Source organism: Sorex fumeus, unplaced genomic scaffold (assembly GCF_029834395.1).
Source record: "Sorex fumeus unplaced genomic scaffold, SorFum_2.1 ptg000122l, whole genome shotgun sequence".
Lineage (NCBI taxonomy): Eukaryota > Metazoa > Chordata > Mammalia > Eulipotyphla > Soricidae > Sorex > Sorex fumeus.
In genome coordinates, this window is record NW_026606179.1 from 53,872,869 (window position 1) to 53,893,409 (window position 20,541).

The 20,541-nt window shown below is 55.1% G+C and overlaps 2 protein-coding genes across 5 annotated transcripts; both read left to right on the top strand.

The window, feature by feature from the left end:
* The first annotated feature begins 2,058 nt into the window (after positions 1-2,058).
* On the top strand, positions 2,059-11,889 carry ZNF23 (zinc finger protein 23). Of its 4 annotated transcripts, none has more exons than XM_056135976.1 (5): positions 2,059-2,125; positions 4,869-4,922; positions 6,664-6,840; positions 7,339-7,419; positions 9,579-11,888. In XM_056135976.1, exons 3-5 carry the CDS (start codon positions 6,807-6,809, stop codon positions 11,318-11,320), a joined length of 1,857 nt encoding a protein of 618 aa, XP_055991951.1. In that variant the 5' UTR covers positions 2,059-2,125; positions 4,869-4,922; positions 6,664-6,806; the 3' UTR covers positions 11,321-11,888. The 4 variants fall into 4 exon arrangements, with proteins under 4 accessions (XP_055991951.1, XP_055991950.1, XP_055991952.1 ...); XM_056135975.1 differs by having other exon boundaries at positions 2,061-2,125; positions 6,714-6,840; positions 9,579-11,889; XM_056135977.1 differs by having other exon boundaries at positions 2,061-2,125; positions 6,698-6,840.
* A 5,367-nt stretch (positions 11,890-17,256) lies between these two features.
* Positions 17,257-20,238, top strand: TLE7 (TLE family member 7). Its single transcript, XM_056136138.1, has 9 exons — positions 17,257-17,504; positions 17,593-17,615; positions 17,752-17,810; positions 18,353-18,565; positions 18,661-18,905; positions 19,047-19,188; positions 19,274-19,430; positions 19,926-19,999; positions 20,134-20,238. Exons 1-9 carry the CDS (start codon positions 17,257-17,259, stop codon positions 20,236-20,238), a joined length of 1,266 nt encoding a protein of 421 aa, XP_055992113.1.
* Positions 20,239-20,541: the final 303 nt, after the last annotated feature.

Below are 20,541 nucleotides of genomic sequence, written 5' to 3' on the forward strand. Positions count from 1 at the left end.
GACCTCGCAGCAAAGGCTGCGCGCCCGCAGGGGCCCGGCCGAGAGCATCGAGACGGCGCGCCGCGGCTCCTAGAGAGGCTCGGCCCCGGCTAGTGACGCGCTTCCGGCTGCGCCGCGGAGCCGCCGGCCGCACAGGTGAGTGCGGGGGCTGTGGCGGCGGGATGGGTGTCTGGGCCCGGAGGCTGTGGGCGTCGTGGGCCTGGCACACACGCTTGGCTGCGGCGGGCTGCCCCGGGCCGGGGGAGCGGAGCAGGTCGGCGTTGCGGGCCGAATCCGTCGGATCCCGTGGAAGGCGAAACCCGGGTTCCTATCACTGTCCCGAAGCCTCCGGCCGGTGACCGTTGACCGGTTCCCGCAGGATGTCCCAGGGCTCTGGGCTGGGAGTGTGGGTGCAGTCGGGAGGTGGGGTGTGTCCCGGGATGCAGCGGTGAGAGCTGACGGGTCTTTGGATCTGGTTTGATCGCTGGGAGCTCCCCGGGGACTTCGGGCCGGGTGCTCCCCAGCTCCCGACACAGGCTCGTGAGTCAGGCCAGGTAGGAGCTGGGAGACCGCAGAGATGCCCTGAGCATCCGGGCAGCAGACGGAACCCGGCAGGTAGAAGGCGGGCAGCGGTAGCTGGGTCAGTTGCAGTGTCAGCACAGGAGCATGAGGTGTGAGATGACAGGGCCAGGCTAATGCTTGCTTTCTGCACTGCGGTGACGGTTTGCACATCCCAGAATAGATGTGGGAGGGTTCCAGCGTTGGCATCTTGTGAGAAGCAAGTTTGGTAGCTGGTGCACACTATTCGGGCCCCGGTCTTTAGGTCTTTGGTTTTATTGAAAATACTGGTTTGATTTCTTTCTGTTTTGGACCACACCTGACTCCAGGGAATCCATCCGCATACCATTGAGCGAACTCTCCCACCCCCCCAAATACGGTTTTCTGGAAAGGGGAGCTAGCTCAGAGGACTGAAGTGCGGGAGTTGTTGGTAATACGCCCATCCCTGGAACTGCTTGGTCATTGAACACTGAGCTGGGAGTAGCCCAGAGCATAGATTTTTTTTTTTTAATACTGTTTCTGGAGTCATAGGTAACTCAGAAGACTGAGCACATGTTCTGTATCCAGAAAGGCTGGATATGATACCTGGTACTGCATAGGCCCTGAGGTGCCACCGAGAGGGACTCCAGAGCACAGAGTACTAGTCTCCAACTCCATGAGTTATGGTCCAAAACCAAGCCAAGAGCAAAGCAGTTTTCTGAAGTTTATTTCTCACTATTTCAGTGGGAGAAATACTAACATTCATGTATGAAACATTTGCTGAATTTTCTTCCTTCTTGTGTCCTCCCCATCTCCTCCTCTTGGGTGGTTGATTTCAAGTCTGTGTATTTGAACCTTGTGCCATGACTAGGATTAAAGTCGCAGTTACACAGAAGCTCACTTAGACAAGTGTCTCTTTTTCTCTGCCTTTCTACCCCATTTTCTTCCATTGTTTTCTCTCTTGGGCTCCTTCCGCACTCACTACCCACTCACCCTAGAGGCAACCATTCTCAGTTTCTGTGCTCTCGCACACGCTCTGTCTCTCTCTCTGCAAAAATGGGTGTACACACACACACATATATATTTGAACCACACCCATCAATGCTTTATGGTTACTCCTGACTCAGCACTCAGAAATCACTCCTGGTGGGCTCAAAGGACCATATGGGGTGCTGGGTGCTATCTACTGTTCTGTTGCCCCAACCCACATGTGTATTTTCTTAAACTGCTCTGCATGCTCTACTTTCATTCTTCTTAAAATGAAAGATAGATAGTTAACTTTAGCATTTTGCTTTTTTTTTTTTTTTTGGCTGCGTGGGGGTGGAACAAAGCACACCCAGCAGTGCTCAAGGCTTACTGTGCTCAGCATTCGGGGATCACTTCTGGTGGGGTTGGGGAACCATTTGGGATGCTGGGGTTTGAACATGAGCCACATGCAAGGCAAATGCCCTACCTGCTGTACCGCTCAGACCCTGCACTTTGAAGTCACCCTAAATCATAGCAAGAAATATGTTATCTTTATTAAATGTCATTTGCTTCTGGCAGGACGCTTAACAGCATAGTGATAAAGGATCACCCGTGAACACACATGCAGCTCCCGGCCTTAGAGGTATCTTGGACTTTGTGTTATTTGTAGCCTCTTTTTAAACTCATTTTTATCACATGTCTGTAGTTAAAGTGTTTGTGTATCATGAAAATGGTATCACAGTGTGAGTGGTAATCGGGAACTCTCATAGGTCAGGTTGTGTTTCTGTTCACATCCACATTATGTGCAGTTGTGAGTTGTTCATTTTGGCTGCTGGGTTCCGTTCCAGCAGGAATCAACAACTTCTGCGTTCTCAGTGGGCATGAGGATTGCTTCCAGTTCCTTTTGCTATTAAAATACTAACTGAAACAATTTTGTTTGTATCTTATTTGTATGAGAGTTTCTTAGAGTCTAAGTTTAAAATTGGGACTTGGCATTGACTTTATTTTTTTTTTGCCGGGGCAGGGGTGGTGGACGGGGCACAACAGGGGACCACAGAGGGTGCTGGGATGGAAACCCAGGTCAGCCACATGTAGGCAAGCACCATACCCACCGTACTTTCTTTCCAGCCTGCTGTCGACATATTAAATGCCTTTGGCATCTATGATGGAGATTATGTGTGTGTATCTTTAATTTATCTCTGTGGAAAGCATATCATCCATATTTAATACTGAGCTTTACTCGGTTTTGGAGAGTGATCTCTTAGTCACGGTTGTTCACTTTATAGACCCAGCAGAGCTTATCACTCATTTTAGGATTTTGCAGGGGTATTCATTGAGACTGGCCTGTGCTTATAAGAAGGACTGGGAAGTGGACTTTGCTGTTCCCTGATACAGTTTAAATTGTGTTCCAGGGGCTGTGGGGATCGTTCAAAGGGCTGCAGCGTGTCCTTTGCATGCTGGCCCCTGGGTTCGATACCTGACACTATATGGTGCCCCAAGGATTGCCAGAAGTGGCCCAAAATTCCCTTCAGGACTCTCCAAATTGTAATCTATTTTTATCTTTATGTTTGATATAATTTTCCCCATGGGGCTACATGAGCTCAGTGTTTTGTGAAGTTCCTTCCTGGCTAACTTGCAATCATGTTTTATGGAGAAGAAGCTTGTTATTAAATTGGTTGAGTTGGCTAGGTTCAGATGGAATGCTCTGACCTTCCATCCTGGAATAGGTGTTCAGATTATCCATAGATTTTTTTTTTTTTGAGGTCGAGCTGAGGCTTGAGCCTCTCATAGAGGTGAAGCTTATCCTGTACCACTGAGGCACAGGACAGCCTGAAGTATTTTCTCTCTGGTGCTTCCACCACCAACAGAAACAGTAACAATAGCAGCAGCAGAAACCAAAAAACAGCCTCACAGTGAGTCAGAGGTAAACAGATCAGTTTATGTGAACACCGTGCAGTAAGGCCAGAGGCTATGAACAGCGATGTCCACCCAATCATCTTTGTCCTTTGTTGGAAGTGAGAATCAGTTAGAAATGAGTCCTGAGTCACCCAACCAGGAGATGCACATCTCTGGGACACAGTGCCTGTGCTTAGGGCCTGGCGTGTCTTAGGTCAGATGGGAAAGGAGGCTGAGTGAATAAATGGGGAGACCTAGAGAAGCTCGAGAGGCCGCTTGCAGCCGAGGATGTGCGCCTGTGTGCACAAAAGCATCTTGGGTAGTGTAAGCTGGGGGACAGGAAGGGTGGGCATGGGGGCAGGGAAGCCATGACAGCGGGCAGAGTGCTGGGGCATGTGTGCCCACAGGTAGCTCAGTCCAGCCTGCAGGAACTTTGAGAGCCCTGGGGTCTCATGGCTGTACATGTGGGGACCATCCCCGCAATTCCGACCTGGGTGAGCCACCCTCCTACTGTCCTAGGCTCTCCAGTACCCTGAGAGCCCTGGCTTCACAGCCTTCTCAGTCACCTCAGGAATTGGGGGGCCAGGACTAGTCAGAACCCCCGCCCCTTTGTATTTTGGCAGTTCCAGGATGGAACCCAGGGCCTCCCACATGTAAGGCAGGTGCTGTGCTCCAGACCGCCTCCCGATTCTGGCCCCCACTTATGACCCAGCATCCAGAGCCTCGGGGCCTCCCACCATCTCTCTGGCAGCATGGGGACCTTGGAAGGCACTCAGCTGTCGGGGAAACGGGCAGGATATGGGGGTGTTTGTGATGTGTGTGTGTGTCTGTGTGTGTATGTGTGTGGGGTGTAAGGTGTGATCTGTGTGTGGTGTATATATATATATATGGGGTGTATGTATGAGGTGTGTTGGTGTGTAGTATATGTTGTATGTGTCTGGTATGTATATGGTAAGATGGTATGTGTGGTGTGGGGTACGGGATACGGGGAGGTATGTATGTGGTGTAGATAGTGTGTGTATGTATGGTGTATGTGTGTGGGGTGTGGGATGTAGTGTGTATATGGTGGGGAATATAATGCTGGGATGTGTGTGGGGTGTGGATGTGTGGGGTATGTATATATGGTGGATGTGTGCGGGGTGTAGTGTGGTTGTGTGTGATGAATGTATATGTGTGTGTTCTGTGTGTAGTGTGTGTGGTATATGTGTGGAGCGAGTGTGATGTGTGTAGAGTGTGTGGTGTATGTATATGTGTGGAGTGTGTGTGTGTGTTATGTGTGTATGTGTGGGGGATGTTTCTGTAGGCTATGTGTGGAGTATATATGGTAGTGTCAGATTGCCAAGGTTGGTGGCTGATGACAGTCGGTGCCCTGTGCCATCCCTCCTTCCTGTGGCAGCCCTTGCCCTTCTCTTCTGGACGGGCTGCCTGGGGCCCGACCTTCTGGATTGTTCTGGCTCCGCGTCTTGTCTCACCTTTGTCTGTTTTCTCAGCTCCAGACCGGTGTGCAGGCGATGGCGACCTTGCTCCTGCCAGCCCGGCCCCAGGTGAGCTGTGCGTCCTTGGCTTTGGCAGCTGCGCAGAAGGGCACGGGGCGCCTGCGCTGAGGGGCAGTTGGTAGGGGCACAGCCGAGGAACTGACTCCATGCAGCGCCCGCCCCGGAGGAGGGAGGGCAGCATTGGGGTGCGCGGGGTGTGGCTGCTGGACAGGGGAGTGGGCCCGAGGCAGGGAAAGACCAAGGGGCCAGGGGGACTGAGGGCACCTTGTGACCTCTCTGCAGAACCCGGGATGCCCATCCACAGCAGATGTGAGCTCACAAACCAAGTTTCTGCTGGTTACGGGGCCCACGTGGAGTCTGTAGCTCATTGCAGCATGACCCTTGTCCCCGAGTAGCATCCAAGCACTTGCCTGACTCTGGGACCTGCAAGGGAAATGGATAGGTGACTTGTCCGCTGACGGTGTCATCCAGTGCCTGTTACTGCTCAGTCCTGGGACAGCGTGGGCACCAGTGATGAGGCCCGACTTGGAGCAGCTGTGTCGGGAGTAACATTTTCGGGGCGTCAAAGCAAGGCGAGCGCTGCAGGAAGTTCCTCCATTCCCAGACCCTGGGGGTCGTCATGAGCAGCGTGGTCATGCAGGCAAGACCCAGCCCTGGGGGGTGCATGGCCACATCCAAGGACCGGGGGTGGCGTGAGGAGTGGGGACCAGCCGCCAGCCATCCTCAAAGTTCTGGGGCCTCCTGCCTCCGGCTGGGTTCCAGAGGAAGCCCCTGCTCACCCGGTAATTGGTGGGCAGAGAAGCTTCTGGATCTCTTCCAGGGCGCACATGAGGGACTCCCAGAGGACCCAGAGGCTGGGCAAGAATTGTGTTGGCTGGAGGTCAGAGGAATCCAGAAGACAGATCCTGACAGACAGTTGCTGAAAGGCAGTTGGGGTGCCCCCGCCCGGGTTGGTACAGAGGCCAAGGGGGCAGAGGTGAAAGGCTGCAGCTGCCTGGATGGTGGGCACCGGGCTGGCAGGGGCAGAGCCTGTGAGGCCCACAGAGCAGGAAATCAGGTCCTATGGGAATGCCCTGAGGGAAGCCGCTGCCCTGCCGCAGCGTCTCGGGGAAGCTGGGGAGAGGAGCCAAGGGTGGCTTCATGGTGGGTGGAGAGCACACCAGCAGGGATTGAACTCGGGCCTCTCGTAGGCTCCACCCAGGAGGGTTGGTTTTCGTGAAGATACTAGAAGCAGAAGGGTGACTCCCTCCCTGGGTGCTGAACTGAATGGGCAGCATCATGGCATGGGGGGTCTGGCTGTGCTTTGGGGGTTATTTTGTTTGTTTTTTGCTTTTTGGGTCACACCCAGCGATGCACAGGGGTTACTTCTGGCTCATGCACTCAGGAATTACTCCTGGCCATGCTCAGGGGACCATATGGGATGCCGGGAATCAAACCCGGGTCGGGCTGCGTGCAAGGCAAACGCTCTACCCGCTGTGGTATTGCTCCAGCCCCTGGCTGTACTTTGGGAGCAGCTCCAGGCGGGGAGGGGGTGGGGATGGGGTTGAGGGGTGCAGTGTAACCAGCAGCCCGGGAAGCAGGGTCTGGAGAGGGTGCAGTGGGCTGCTGGTGGTGGCTGCAGGGTGTAGAGGTTCACCCCAGCTGTGGATGCCTGCGCACAGGGTGGACCGGGAGTGGAGTGACCGCGAGAAGGGCCTGTCTGCCTGCGTCTCCCTCCAGTCTCCATCCCGGTGGTGGTGTCTCCTCCCACACTCCCCAGCCCTCATGCTGCCCTCTGCCCCCCACCTAGGGCCGGAGCCCTGCACTTGGCCCTAGGGCAGCAGGACCCTGTTGTTTCAGAAGTCGGTGACCTTCGAGGATGTGGCCGTGTACTTCACCCAGGCGGAGTGGGCTGGCTTGTCCCTGGCACAGCGGATCCTCTACAGGGACGTGATGCTGGAGAACTTCCGGAATGTGGCTGCCCTGGGTGAGCCTTTCCCTGGGGTCCCACGCTTGGATTGGGGTCCCCTGGCTTCCCCTTATTGGCTGTTCATCCTTTACTGTATGGAAAGCCCAGGAGTGGGGTGGGGTGGCGCTGAAATTCCTGACCCCCCAAAATTAGGGATTGCTGGGCAGGGCGAACTGGGAGCCCTCATCTGGGATGTGTGTTCATGTGGGACTGACTTGCATTTCGCTGGGTTTCGGGTGCAGTGCACCCCTCCTACACCTCCCCAGCCTCCCCATGGGTCACTGTGTTCTCAAAAGATCCCTTGGGCCAGACTCCCCCATTGCCCTTGGAGCCCACAGCCGGAGCCTTCCCAACCCTCTGCACTCCCCCAGCACCCCTGCCCCCAGATCCCCGTCATCCCGAGGCACAGATGCTGGGGGCTCTGTGCTTCCTTCCCCATTGCCAAGACCCTCCGGGAAGATATCAGGAGCTCTTTTGGGGGACACTGCTCACCTGCCCCCCTCCTTTTCCAAACAGGACTTCCCATCCTCAGGCCTGACGTGGTCTCCCAGCTGGAGGGAGGTGGAGCGCTGATGGCTGCAGGAGGCCTCTGCAGAGGTAAGGAAGCCTGGGAGGCCCGAAAGGAGGCAAAGGTGGACACTTCAGTGAGAAAGTAGGCAGTGGCATATAAGCAGGCCACTTTGTCGATTACTTGTCCTTAGGCCTTACAGGGGGATGCCTACAAGACATGTGCCAGAACTGGACCAGGTCCTCAGCAGAGTCACACTCCCCAACCCAGGGTACTGCATTTAGTGGCCAGCTACACACTGTGAAATCTAAATTAAGTTTTAATTGGCACAGCCGAAATCTTCCTATTTTTGCAGTTTTGCCATTTCATTCTCATTCAAAGGACAACCATTTTTCAGATGCTTTATTCTCATGTTTTTCCTAATTACTCAAAATCTCTTTTTTTTTCTAACAAAATTAGTGGATTACATTATTTGGGTCCTCTCCCTGGCTTCACTTAGTGCTCCTGAGCACCACCAGGAGCAACTCCTGAGCACCAATCTGGGAGTAGCCTGAGCACTGCTGGGCGTGGACAACAAACCAAAGCAAGCAGAAGACAGTTCTTGACACAAAGTGAGGATACGGGGGCTGGAGCAATAGCACAGTGGGTAGGGCATTTGCCTTGCACGTGGCCAACCTGAGTTCAATTCCCAGCATCCCATATGGTCCCCTGAGCACCACCAGGAGTAATTCCTGAGTGCCAAGCCAGGAATGACCCCTGTGCATTGCTGGGTGTGACCCAAAAAGACAAATAAATAAAATAAAAAATAGCAATTAAAAAAAAAGTGAGGATAAGGTGATACTGTTGAGGTTCTTAAGTACAGAAGTCTGGATTTTATCCTTAGCCCTCGTCATTTCTTAAGTCTTTCCAGTTTTTGAATAACTATTGTTGTACTTAGCTGAGGGTAGAAACATCGGTCAGTTCGAACAGACAAACTGGGTGAGGAATCGTGTGTGCACAGGGTGGGTAGAAGGGGCAGGTACATGGCACAAGGCTTCCTATTCGGCAGGGTTGTTTTTTCTTAAAAATATTTTTGGGGCTGGAGAGATAGTACAGTGGGTAGGGCACTTGCAATGTGCTTGTCCAACCTGGGTTCGATCCCTGACATTCCATATGATCTATGGTGCCCCACCAGAGTGATCCTTGAGCACAGAGCCAGGAATAATCCCTGAGTACTGCCAGGTGCGAACCCCAAAACCAAAGAACATTCTCAGGAGTCCCAGCTAGAATTTAAGCAATTTGCGGCTGGAGCAATAATACAGCAGGGAGGGCACTTGCCTTCCATGCGGCTGATCCTGGTTTGATCAGCACCACATACTGTCTGCCAGTCACTGCCAGGAGTGATCCCTGGACATAGAGTCAGGAGGAAGCCCTGAGCACCACTGGCTGTATCCCCCAAAGATAAAAGTATCTACAACAGTGGCGACAGGACTGCTGCAAAAACATTATTGTTGGTATTTGTGTATGGATAGTCTTTTCTGAAGGGGTCTTTGCAGCATCTATGAAGAACCTTGCAGGCTTGTCTTGATAACCTGGGCTTTCCCTGAAGTTATTAGAGATGTTGACAGTCACACAGTGAATAACAAAAGTTAGTCATAATTTTGCATAAATCAAAGTATTGGAAACAGCCAGAGTTCTCAGTATGGGAAGAATGGGTAAATAAAGTAACTGATGCAGGATGGAGTATTACCATATTTTTCTGTTTATTTTTTTGGTGCTGGCGACTGTCAGAAGCTTATGCTCTGTCATTGTGCTTTATTTCAGCCAGAGATGCTGACTGCTCAGATCATTACTTTAATGGCACTTGCCAAAAAATAAAGTGTATATGGAGGAAATTCTGCTAGATTTCCTGTGCCATTTAGTCAATTTCATGTAGTATTCTAGAAATTGTTTGCTTTATACTTATAAGCAGTTTTTTTTTTAAAATCTTCTGTATATACAATGGAAGCCACTCTACGTTCTGTTTCTCATCTATAAAAGAGAATTTTTTTGTTGTTGTTCAGTTGGATCTTTTCTGGTTTGCATTTATGGATTTATTTCTTCCTACCTTCATTTTAATTCTTCCTTATGTTTGAACCTTGGGTTCTTTGATCTAGTCTGATGCTACTGAAGAGCCCCTTAATTACTGTACCCTTTTATTCTTTTTAGCATAAGTATTTTTTTCCAACATGGTTACTTACACAACACTTAATGTTTTCTACTTTTGCAGAAAGTATTGGTACCCCTACTGTCAATAATTTAACAAAGGAAATGTATGGAAAAAAAGAGATGTCTTTTGAACTTCAGAGGAACTCTTCTCAGAAAACTAACTTTGCAGAACCCTGCATTCTAGGGAAATACCAGGAAGTACACGTAGTAGCAAGCAGGGAGAAAGAAAACTACAGTGTCATTGTTGTATCAGTGAAGGATGAGGCCTGCTCCCGGGAGCTGTCTTCTGAGTGTGCACAGCTGGAGAAGGGCTTCAGCTTTGACACAAAACATTGTCAGCATGAAATCATTCATACCAGGGAAGGACCTTTCAAACGTGAAGAGTTGGTGGAAAGCTTTAGGTGTAATTCTCCACTGCATCAGCTTCCCAGTTGCTACGCTGGGGAGAAGCCCTCCCAGTGTGAGGAGTGTGGTCAAGCCTTTTGCAGCGTTCATGTAAAATCAACATGGCATCAGAGTCTCCACAGTGGCGAGAAGCCCTTCAGATGTGCGGAGTGTGGGAAAAGCTTCCGTTACAGTTCCCATTACCTCACACACCTGACAGTGCATAGTGGGGAGAAGCCCTATCAGTGTCCAGTGTGCAGGAAAGCCTTCAGTATCAATGGGAGCCTCAGTCGGCATCAGCGAATCCATACGGGGGAGAAACCCTATCAGTGCAAGGAGTGTGGGAATGGCTTTAGTTGCAGCTCTGCCTATATCACACACCAGAGAGTCCACACTGGGGAGAAACCGTTTGAGTGTAATGACTGTGGGAAAGCTTTCAACGTTAATGCCAAGCTAATCCGACACCAGAGAATCCATACGGGAGAGAAGCCTTATGAGTGTGATGAGTGTGGGAAAGGCTTCCGTTGTAGCTCCCAGCTGAGGCAACACCAGAGAGTTCACACAGGAGAAAAGCCCTGTCAGTGTCTGGCATGTGGCAAAGCCTTCAGTAATAATGCAAAACTCACGCAACATCAAAGAACCCACACGGGTGAGAAGCCACACTCATGTGCTGAATGTGGGAAAGCCTTTAGCACCAAGGGGAAGTTAATCCAGCACCAGAGAATCCACACAGGTGAGAAACCCTATGAGTGTACTGAGTGTGGCAAATCCTTCCGGTGCAACTCCCAGCTTCGGCAGCATCTGAGAATCCACAGTGGCGAGAAGCCCTACGAGTGTCACGAGTGTGGAAAGGCTTTCAACGTCAATGCGAAACTGATGCAGCACCAGAGGACTCACACTGGGGAGAAGCCCTTTGCTTGTGATGAGTGTGGGAAATGCTTTGCGTCGAAAAGAAACCTCATGGATCACCACCGCATCCATACTGGAGAAAAGCCGTACCAGTGTAAAGAATGTGGGAAAGCCTTCAGCATCAATGCCAAACTGACGAGACACCAGAGAATACACACAGGGGAGAAACCCTTCAAGTGCATGGAGTGTGAGAAAGCCTTCAGTTGTAGTTCTGATTACATCGTGCATCAGAGAATTCATACTGGAGAGAAACCCTTCCAGTGTAAGGAGTGTGGGAAAGCCTTCCACGTTAACGCCCATTTAATCCGGCATCAGCGAAGCCATACAGGGGACAAACCCTTCCGATGTGTGGAATGTGGCAAAGGCTTCAGCTACAGTTCCGACTGCATCATCCATCAGACGGTCCATACTTGGAAGAAGCCCCATGTGTGTGATGTGTGTGGAAAGGCCTTTAGGTTTAGCTTCCAGCTTAGCCAGCATCAAAACATCCACCGTGAAGGGAAATCCTGAGACTGAGGTAGATGTAGGAAACTTGGGGTTGATGCAGAGATGGATTGAGGATCATAAAATTCACCTGGATGGGAGAGCAGGCGAGGAAGAAATACAGCAGTATTCCCATGGAAAGAATTATTTCCATTTTATGAATTTTTCATCAGGAATGACAACCAGTTAGAAAGTAGTGTCTGCAAATTGCTGGTTTCATAATGACAATTAGAAAGCAAAAGGGAAGAAAATATCCCATTCCCAGCAGCAGTAAGGATAGCTTTTTCCTCTGAATAAATTTCCATGAACTTTATATAAAAATTATGTCTCCAATAGAATGTCCTTAAAAGAAAATTTGAATAAATGGAGAGAAATTTTATTCTTGGATAGAGAATTCTATTTAGTCTGCCTAGATTTATCTCCCTTTCATTTAAAACAGTAAGCATGTATCACTTTTGTACAATGGAAAAACAATAAAGATTTCCTTAAAAAAGGAAATGAGTAAATATTTTCATGGTATGGAAGAAACCCTTCTAGTCAAAGAGAAAACTCGAAGCCAACCATAAGGGAAAATACTGACCAGATGGCCTTTGTAAATTTAGGGAAAGAAAAGATATTTAATACATGAAGATACCTTATAAGGAAAAGATAAAGAATAGAAACCCAGTAAATGATAACATGATTTTGGAAAAGAGAAAATGCGTCCGATGTCAAGTCTGTATGGAGAGAACGCTAAAACCTGCACGTGCAGGAAACCCCAAAACCTTGCTTCTGCCATAACCCATTTGTACAGACTGCCCCTCCCCCCCAAATCCACACTGTTCCCCCAGGGTTCCCTCTTACACATTCCCGGGGCATCCTTGCGGATATACCCTGTGTAGCTCAAGCAGACTGTCAGGAGTGCTGCTTTCTTCAAAGGAAGCTGTGGGCACAGTCGAACATTAGAGCCTTGGGGATGCCATCCCGGACCCCTCTTCCCCCACACACACCATCACCACCAGGCTGAGCATAGGTGGAGGGAGGTTCCAGGGCCCCAGAACACAAAGGAGGCTCAGGACACTTCTGGGTGTGTCTGGAGCACAGACCCAGGAGGACTCCAAAGCATGGGGCCCAAGCCCTTGGTTTATTTGGGAGACTGAAGCCCAGGGGACGGATGGCACCCCTGCCTAGGACACAAACCAGAGCTGGTGGAGGAGCAGCTTTCTCCAGATGGTCTCTATTGGGGACGGGGAGGGGACCTGCGGTTCCTGCTGTGACTCTAGAAGCCAGGCACTGAGGATAGTCCTGGAAGTCCCAGATGGGCCACCAGTGTTCTCTGCCCCGCCTGCCCTCCAGCCAGAGGGTTTGTGTCTGACCGGGGCAGTCCAGCTCCCTGGGCATCTAGCTCAGACCTAAGGACAAGAGCAGGGAGAGGAGCTCATTCCCCAGCACCAGCCGGCAGTGAATAACCCTGGCCTAGCTCCCTGTGTCCGGGGAAGGCCCAGGCCCTGGAGCTGGGGCTCTCCCAGAAGTACCACCTGCCCTGAGTGGGGGCCCAGCCCAGGGCTGCCTCCCTCATTTGCGACCTGCTCCCGTGCAGTGTCTGCGTCCTGTTCACATCAGGAGGGGAAACTGAGGCTCAGGGAAAAGTGGCTCCCTCCAGGGCACCCACCCAGCAGGCCAGGGAGAGCCTGGGCGATGCTCAGTACCACCTCTGCCACCCTGGGGTTAGTGCCCATGCTGCGTGCGCTGCCTTGGCCTCTCTTCCCGGAAGTGACTGTGCTTCCCAGACAGCTTCCCGGGTCCGCAGCCTCCTTCCCCCCGCATGGTCCACTCAGCTCAGAGGCCCCTTCCCCTAGCAGAGGCCAGGGGTCGGCCCAGTGCAGGGCCCCACGCAGCGCAGACACCGCCCCTTCTCCTGCAGGGCTCGCTGGCACAGCTCTGGGCCCGCACGTGCCCTGCAGACCACGTGCTCGGCAAATCCAGCAGTTCCTTCCGGGCCTGGGTCTGCCGCCAGCTCTCCGGGCTGGCCCGAGCCTGCTGGTCCCGAGATGGCCCCAGTGCTCAGGACTGCGGCCCCGCCCACCCGTGGGCCCTGAGATCCCACCCACACGCAGCCCGAGCCCGGCCTCCAGGAAGCCCTCTCAGCTGCCCGCTTCCTCGTGGCTGGTCACGGTAAGGGTCCCTGGGTCTGCCTTCCGCCCAGAGCCACGCGTCCCGGGGTGGGGGTGGGGGATGGGGACAAGACGATGCATCCCCCACGCTGTCTGCGGCACGCTGCCCTCTTGCCCGCCCGGGCCACGTGCCTGCTCACACCTGGGCACTCTCTGACGTGAGTGCGAGCGGCCCAGGGCCCCGGCCAGCACACGGAGCCCCCAGGAGCCATTAGCGGCCACTGGCTGCCTGCCCGGGCCGCCTGCTGCCCCTGGTGGCCATTCCGCTAACTGAAGAGCAAGGGCGTCCCGCTTGGCGGGGCTGCAAGGAACGCAAGGGTGAGCGCGCGTGTGGCCACGTCCCGCAGCTGTACGCTGGCCTTGAGGGTCCCATGGGCAGCTGCATCCGAGCTCTCCATGGACAGATCTTCCCTTGGGCAGCCGGAGAGGGATGGCACCGGCTGGAGATTGAGGCGCCAGCCAGCGGGGATCACGCCCGTGTGCCCACGTGCTGCTGGGCGGGCCGCCAAGGGTCGCACCTGTGTGCCCACGTGCTGCTTGCTGGGCGGAGCTGCCAGGGATTGCACCTGTGTGCCCTCCCACAGCTGGGCGGGGCTGCCAGGGGTCGCACTTGTGTGCCCTCCCACAGCTGGGCGGAACTGCCAGGAATCGCACCTGTGTACCCACCGTGCTGCTGGGTGGAGCCGCCAGGGGTCGCACCTCTGTGCCCACGTGCTTCAAATTGGGGCAGCCAGGGGTCGCACCTGTGTGCCCACGTGTGCGCTCACCTGGGCGGGCGGGTCAGCGGGCAGCGCCTTGCACGCGGGAATCGAGGCACCGCCCCAATGCTTTCTCCTCCAGAGAAGCGTGACGACGCCTCTTCCCCCAAGAAGACTTTGTCCCGGGTCCCGCGTTGCCCATTTGTGTAAGGACGATGGCCATGGCCCAGTGTTTTGCTTTAACGGGAGACGTGAGGGGCCCCAGAGAGCACTGAGGGCCCCAGGCTCAGAATCCAGGTGTTCTGGGTGGGCACGCAGGGGAGAGACACGGAGTCATGACAACGGGGATCAGGCGCTTGCCTGGTGCGCAGCCCACCCGCGTCCCATCCTCATCACCGAGTGTGTTCCCCAGCCCGCCAGGAGCATTCCTGAGCGCAGAGCCAGGAGTCAGTCCCGAGCACTGCTGGATGTGGCCCCAAACCTAAGATAACACGTGGGCACACAGGTACAACCCCTGGCAGCCCCGCCCAGCAGCACGTGGGCACACAGGTGCGACCCCTGGCGGCCCCAATTTGAAGCACGTGGGCACAGAGGTGCGACCCCTGGCGGCTCCACCCAGCAGCACGGTGGGTACACAGGTGCGATTCCTGGCAGTTCCGCCCAGCGGGGTGGGGCTCGCGAGGGAGAGAGGAAGAACCCGGGAACCTGCAGGCAGAAGGGCGCGGATCTGCTCCCCGCCGCCCCGCCTGTCCTCCCTCTGCTCGTCTGTCCGAGCAGCGGCTTGTCCAGCCCACCCCGTGGACCTCTCACCCATTACCCCAGGCCGGGCCTCGCGCAGATGCAGGACCGGGAATCGATCCCGGGAGACTTTGCTAGGCTGCTCCGCCCAGGGAGATCAGGGGGTTTGGGCTGCATTGTTCCCGCACCCTCCACCAGCGGGCGCCCCAGCGCCCAGTGACTGTGGCTCTCAGACCCCAGCCAGCGCCTCCGGGTTCCCCCAGCCCGCAGGGGGTCGCCCCCACCCCACCTCCAGGATGGGACTATAGCTGCCCGGGGATGCCTGCAGCTGACGGGTTTCCTCCCGGAAGGAAAGGTCTGAACACCCTCAGGGGTGTGCTGCGTGGAGAAGGGGGTGGGGGAAATGCTCTTGGACTTGTCAGGGACTTGGGGAGCCCTGGGTTTGCTTCTGTTTCTTGGGGATCTGGTCAGGTCTCCAGCAGGGTGAGAAGAGGCTGGGCTTGGAGTCAGGGCCAGGTCGTGGATACCAAGCGGAGGCCCGACCTCTTGAAGGCTGCCGTGAAAGTTTGGGGAGGCTGCAGGTTTGTGAGTGAGGGGAAGGAGAGAAATGGAGAGATTTGGGGGCTGGAGGGCAGCTTGATAGAAGCTGCCTCTGAGCAGGGTTGTGGAGCTGAGCGCGACTTGCCCAGTGACACCGTCTGGGTGGGCACAGCCTCCCAGGCACTCGGCTGCCTGCCCCAGTTTCAGAGGCCCGGATGCCCGGGTGGCACCCCAGCCTGGCACCCCCAAACCAGAAAAGGCTCCTCCGGCCCCCCACATTCCCGGCGGGGAGAGAGGAGAAAGGGCATAGCCAGGCCAATTCGGTCAGACCAGGGGAAAGAAAGGAAGAGGGTTGTCTCACTCCGTTGGTGAGAGTGACCGTGGGCCCTTTCTAGAAAGCCTGATGTTTGGGGGGACCGGTGAGTGGACCCCCTCTCCCCCTGAGCTGGGGCCACTGCCTCACAATGTGTGTGCAGTGTCTGATGTATATGTGTGAGATGGGTGTGTGCCTGATGGATATGTGAGGTGTGACTCATGTGATGTGTGATTTGTGAGGTGAGATGTGAGTGAGGCGTCTAAGAGGTGGGAGGAACTGGAGAGATAGCACAGTGGGTAGGGCGCTTGCCTTGTACACAGCTGACCCAGGTTGGATCCGCAGTACCCCACGTGGTCCCCTGAGTTCCACCAGTGGGGATTCCCTGAGTACAGAGCCAGTAATAAGTCCTGAGCATGTCTGAGTGTGCCCAATCGCCACCTCCCAACAAAGCGGTATATGTGATGTGTTTGGTGTGTAGCTGTGTAATGTGTGTGGTATATGTAAGAGATGTGTGTGAGATCTGTTCAATGTGTATGACACATGTGATATGTATGTGAAATGTGATACACATGTGAGGTATGTGATGTATATTAGATGTGTGTGAGGTGTGTGTTGTATATGTGATGGATGTGAGATGTGTGAGGTGTGATATGTATGATACTGTGTAATGTGTATGTGTCTGAGGTGTGTGGTGTGTGATATGTATGTGAGGTGTGATGTTTTGAGGTGGCGGTAAGTATATGAGGTATGTGTGTGAGGTGTTTTTGAGGTGTGTGGTAAGTATGAGAGGTATATGATACATTTGTGAGGTGTGTGTGAGGTGTGATGTGTGTGAGGTGATGGCATGTACATGAGGTGTGTGGTGTGTATGTGAGGTTTGTGATGTATAAGCGAGGTGTGTTGGTATATGCGAGGGATGAGATGTAATATGTGTGATGCGTGTGAAGCGCAGTGTGTGTGATACATCAGAGGTATGTGATGTGTATGAGGTGTGTTTGAGGTGTCATGTGTGTGATGTGTGCGAGGTTTGTGAGATGTGTGATATGTGCATGTGGTATGTGATGTGTGTATTGGGAGTGAGAGTCCTGTTACCTGCCTTTCGTTGCCTGGCCAAAGCTCACACTTTCAGCCGCCTAAGTGTGCAAGTTAAATTTCATGTGACGGGAAATGCAGTGTGTGTGTCTCAGACGAAGAACTCCCAGTTGGCACTCACACTCACCCAGATGGAGTCTTCATCCCAACCCTGTCGCTGCCCGCATTTAGGGCCAGTCCTCCCCATAGAGGGAGTCCATCGACCCCACCACACACCTGCCCCTCTGCTATGTCCTTGCGCAGGGCTGCCTGGGGTTGTTCGCTTCTCTAGCACCAGAAGTCACTGGCTCCCCGTGAGGCCTTCCAGCATCCAGCACGGCAAGATAGGTGAGTCTGGGGAGAATGGAGCTGGTTGGGGCGGGGGGGCTCTTTGGAGCTTCCAGGGCCCCACCACTGGGTGCTCGCAGGGGCTTTGGGATCAGGACCATGAGCGCCGAGGCAGAGGAGGCCCCGTTCCAGATCATCAACGTTTATGAAGACACAGAAGAGGAGAGGAACCAGCTGGAAAGCCCTGACACTGCCACTCCGCGGTGTCGGCGCCAAGCACAGGACCCACCAGGCTCGTCCGAGGGCAGCCCCCAGCAGCCCCCCGACTCCCCACTGCTGTGGGGCTTGAGCTCAGTGGCTCTGCCCACTGACACAGTGCAGGGAGAAGCAGCAGAGAGCAGCCCCAGGTAGGTCCCTGGACGACAGGGTGCGGGGCAGTGAACCCCAGCCCAGAACTCTGCATTTCACCCTCCGTTCCTTCTCCTCCCATTGTAGCTTCAGACCTGGCAGGGATGTGGGTAAGTGACCCCAGGGGAGTTGGTATATCGGGAGGGATTAATGCCTGGCCTTCCCCCCCTTGGCTGGTGTGGGGAGGTCTCTTTCCTGAACCCCAGAGTTCTCACTGCAGCCCGATTTCCTGCTCTTCCCCTCCAGGCCAGCCTCGCACATCACCATCTTCCAATGATGATGTCCTGTCCTTCCTTGCAGCAATTGTGAGTGTCTGTCTGGTTTATGGAACTCGGGGGGCATTCTCCTTCCCCTTTGCAATTGCTCATGGCTGTGATGGGTCCAGTCAGATGGCAGGGGCAGGGTAGTGAGGGATCCAGTCAGATGGCAGGGGCAGGGTAGTGAGGGATGCAATCAAATGGCAGGGGCAGAGCTGTGAGGGATCTGGTCAGTCGGCAGGGACAGAGCTGTGAGGGATCCAGTCAGATGGCAGGGACAAGGTTGTGAGGGATCTAGTCAGTCAGCAGGGGCAGAGCTGTGAGGGATCCGGTCAGAAGGCAAGGCCAGGGTTGAGAGGGGTCCGGTAAGATGGCAGAGGCAGGGTTGTGAGGGACCTGGTCAGATGGCAGGGGCATGATTGAGAGGGATCCAGTCAGATGGCAGGGGCAGAGCTGTGAGGGATCATTTCAGTTGGCAGGGGCAGGGTTGAGAGGGATCCAATCAAGTGACAGGGACAAGGTTGTGAGGGATCTGGTCAGATGGCAGGGGCAGACCCTACAGATCACAGCACCCCCTGCCTGCTCTGCAGCCCCCCATTCCAGAAGATGTGGTGGTGAGGCCTCGGGCCCCGCGGCACCCCCTGAAGGTGAGCACCCTGCAGCACAGAAAGAAAATCTACGCCGTGGCCGTGAGCAGCTCCACACGCCACGTGTACACATGTGGCCATGGCTACGTCAAGGTGTGGGACGAGCGCGCCCTGCAGGGCCCGGCCAGGAGCCCCCAGGCCCTGCTCAACTTCCCGGTAAGCGGGTTGGAGAAGGCGGGGGTGGGCGCGGAGGGTGGCGTGGCTGCGGCCGAGGCGGGGAGGCGGTGTCGAGAGCGGGTCCCCTCGTCCAGGATGACCCCGACATCTACGTCCACACCTGCAAGCTCTTCCCCGACGAGCGGACCCTGCTCACGGCGGGGCTGTCCCAGAGAGTGACGCTGTGGGACCTGGCGCCCGTGCCACGCATCAGGGCCCAGCTGCTCACCGCGGCCCACACCTGCATGGCCCTGGCGCTCTCCGCGGATGCCCGCGTCTGCGTCACTTGTTCCAGAAGCATGGTTGAGATCTGGGATGTGCAGAACCAGATCATGATCAGGTACGACCGGGGGTGGGGGGGCGTTGTGGGGGGGGGGAGTGCACCTGTCCAGAGCTCATTCTGTGCCTCACGTGCCCGGAGTGTCCTGGGGTGAAGCTCCCAGTGCCAGCCGACACGGGAACGGGAGTCGCTCCCCGCCAGGAGACTCCAGCTCCCCCTGTACGGGCTCCGCTGTGTGGACATTGTGGGCAACAAGTTCTGGACTGGAGGGGAAGACGCCACCGTGTACTCCTGGGACCTGAGGAGCTACCAGAGGCTGCAGCAGCACCAGCTCCAGCATGAGGTACCCAGCCGCCTGCCCCGGGCCGGGGGTGCCGAGGGCAGCAGGGGTGGCCCTGAGCGCCGGTGCCCGTCCTGCTCCCGAACAGGTCCTCAGCATTACCCACGACCCCAGCGAGGAGTGGATCCTGGCAGGCGTGAAGATGGGTGACCTCATCCTCCTCCACACGCACCGGAAGGAGAAGTTTAAGGTGATGGTGGAGAAGAAGTACACCTACCACAGCAGTATCAAGTTCGCCTCCTGCGGTAAGGGGTGCCAGGGCTCCTCCCGCCCCCCGCATGGGTCTGCCCCCGGCAGTGCCCGCCCCCTGCCTTCCCTCACCTCCTCATCCGGAAACTCTGCGGCCCCGCCAGGATGCATCCTGGATGTCACCAGGGGCTGAACTCAGCGTCTCACAGGTGTGAAACACACGGTTTGCCACTGAGTCACCTGTCGGGCTCCACCCTGCTCCCACTTCTCTGCTCATCCCCCCTTTCTGTTGGTTGTTTTGTATGGGGGCTACGTCCGGTGCTAAGGGCTTACTCCTGGCTCTGTGCTCAGGGCTCCCTCCCTGCATGCATGCCCTCAGCCCCTCTGACTGTTTGCATGTTCGGTCCCTCCAAAGTCAGCAGGGGTTGGGGTAGAGGCGGAAGGGGCTGGCAGAGGAGGGGAAATGAGGCTGAGAAAGGGTCCCCTTCCCTCATCCCACTGGAGACAGGCAGGATGGCAGGCAGACCCAGCTGTCCTCCTGTCTTTGCCAGGGAGCTTCTTGGTGGCAAGTTTTGACGAGAGCATCCATTGCTTAGCGACACCTTCTCTCCAGAGGCTGTTCAAGGTACTGACAGAAGGGACCGGGGCCCAGGTGTGGGGATTGGGCCCAGAGCCAGCGGAACTTCTTTCCTGGGGAGGCACCTCTGGGGAGGCTGAATGGGGGGTTGGTGACTTCTGGCCTGTCACATGACCCCTCAGATCCAGGACCCTGCTGATATCGTGTGCTGTGACGTGTCCTCAGACAACCAGTACCTGGTCATGGGCTCCGGGAACACTGCCAAGGTCTACCAGCTTCTGTATTGAGGGCCACGTGCTGCGGGTACCCCCAGAAGGCCCACGTGCTGGGTGATAACCCGGGGCGCCAGCCGACCTCAGCACCTCCCATACCTCTGCCTGACCCACCGGCATCAGTCCAGCCTCCCCCGCACCCCTCAACCCTGCCAGCCTGCACCCCCAGGTTTCTATCCTCTGGCCTGGCACTTTGGCCTTTGTTATTTTTCTACAGCCAATTGCTGGGCTGGAACAAGAATCTCAGCTTTGTAATTCATTAAGTCGAGCATCGAACAGTGAACTGCAGAGCGTGTGGTCCATTCTTGTGGAGGACAG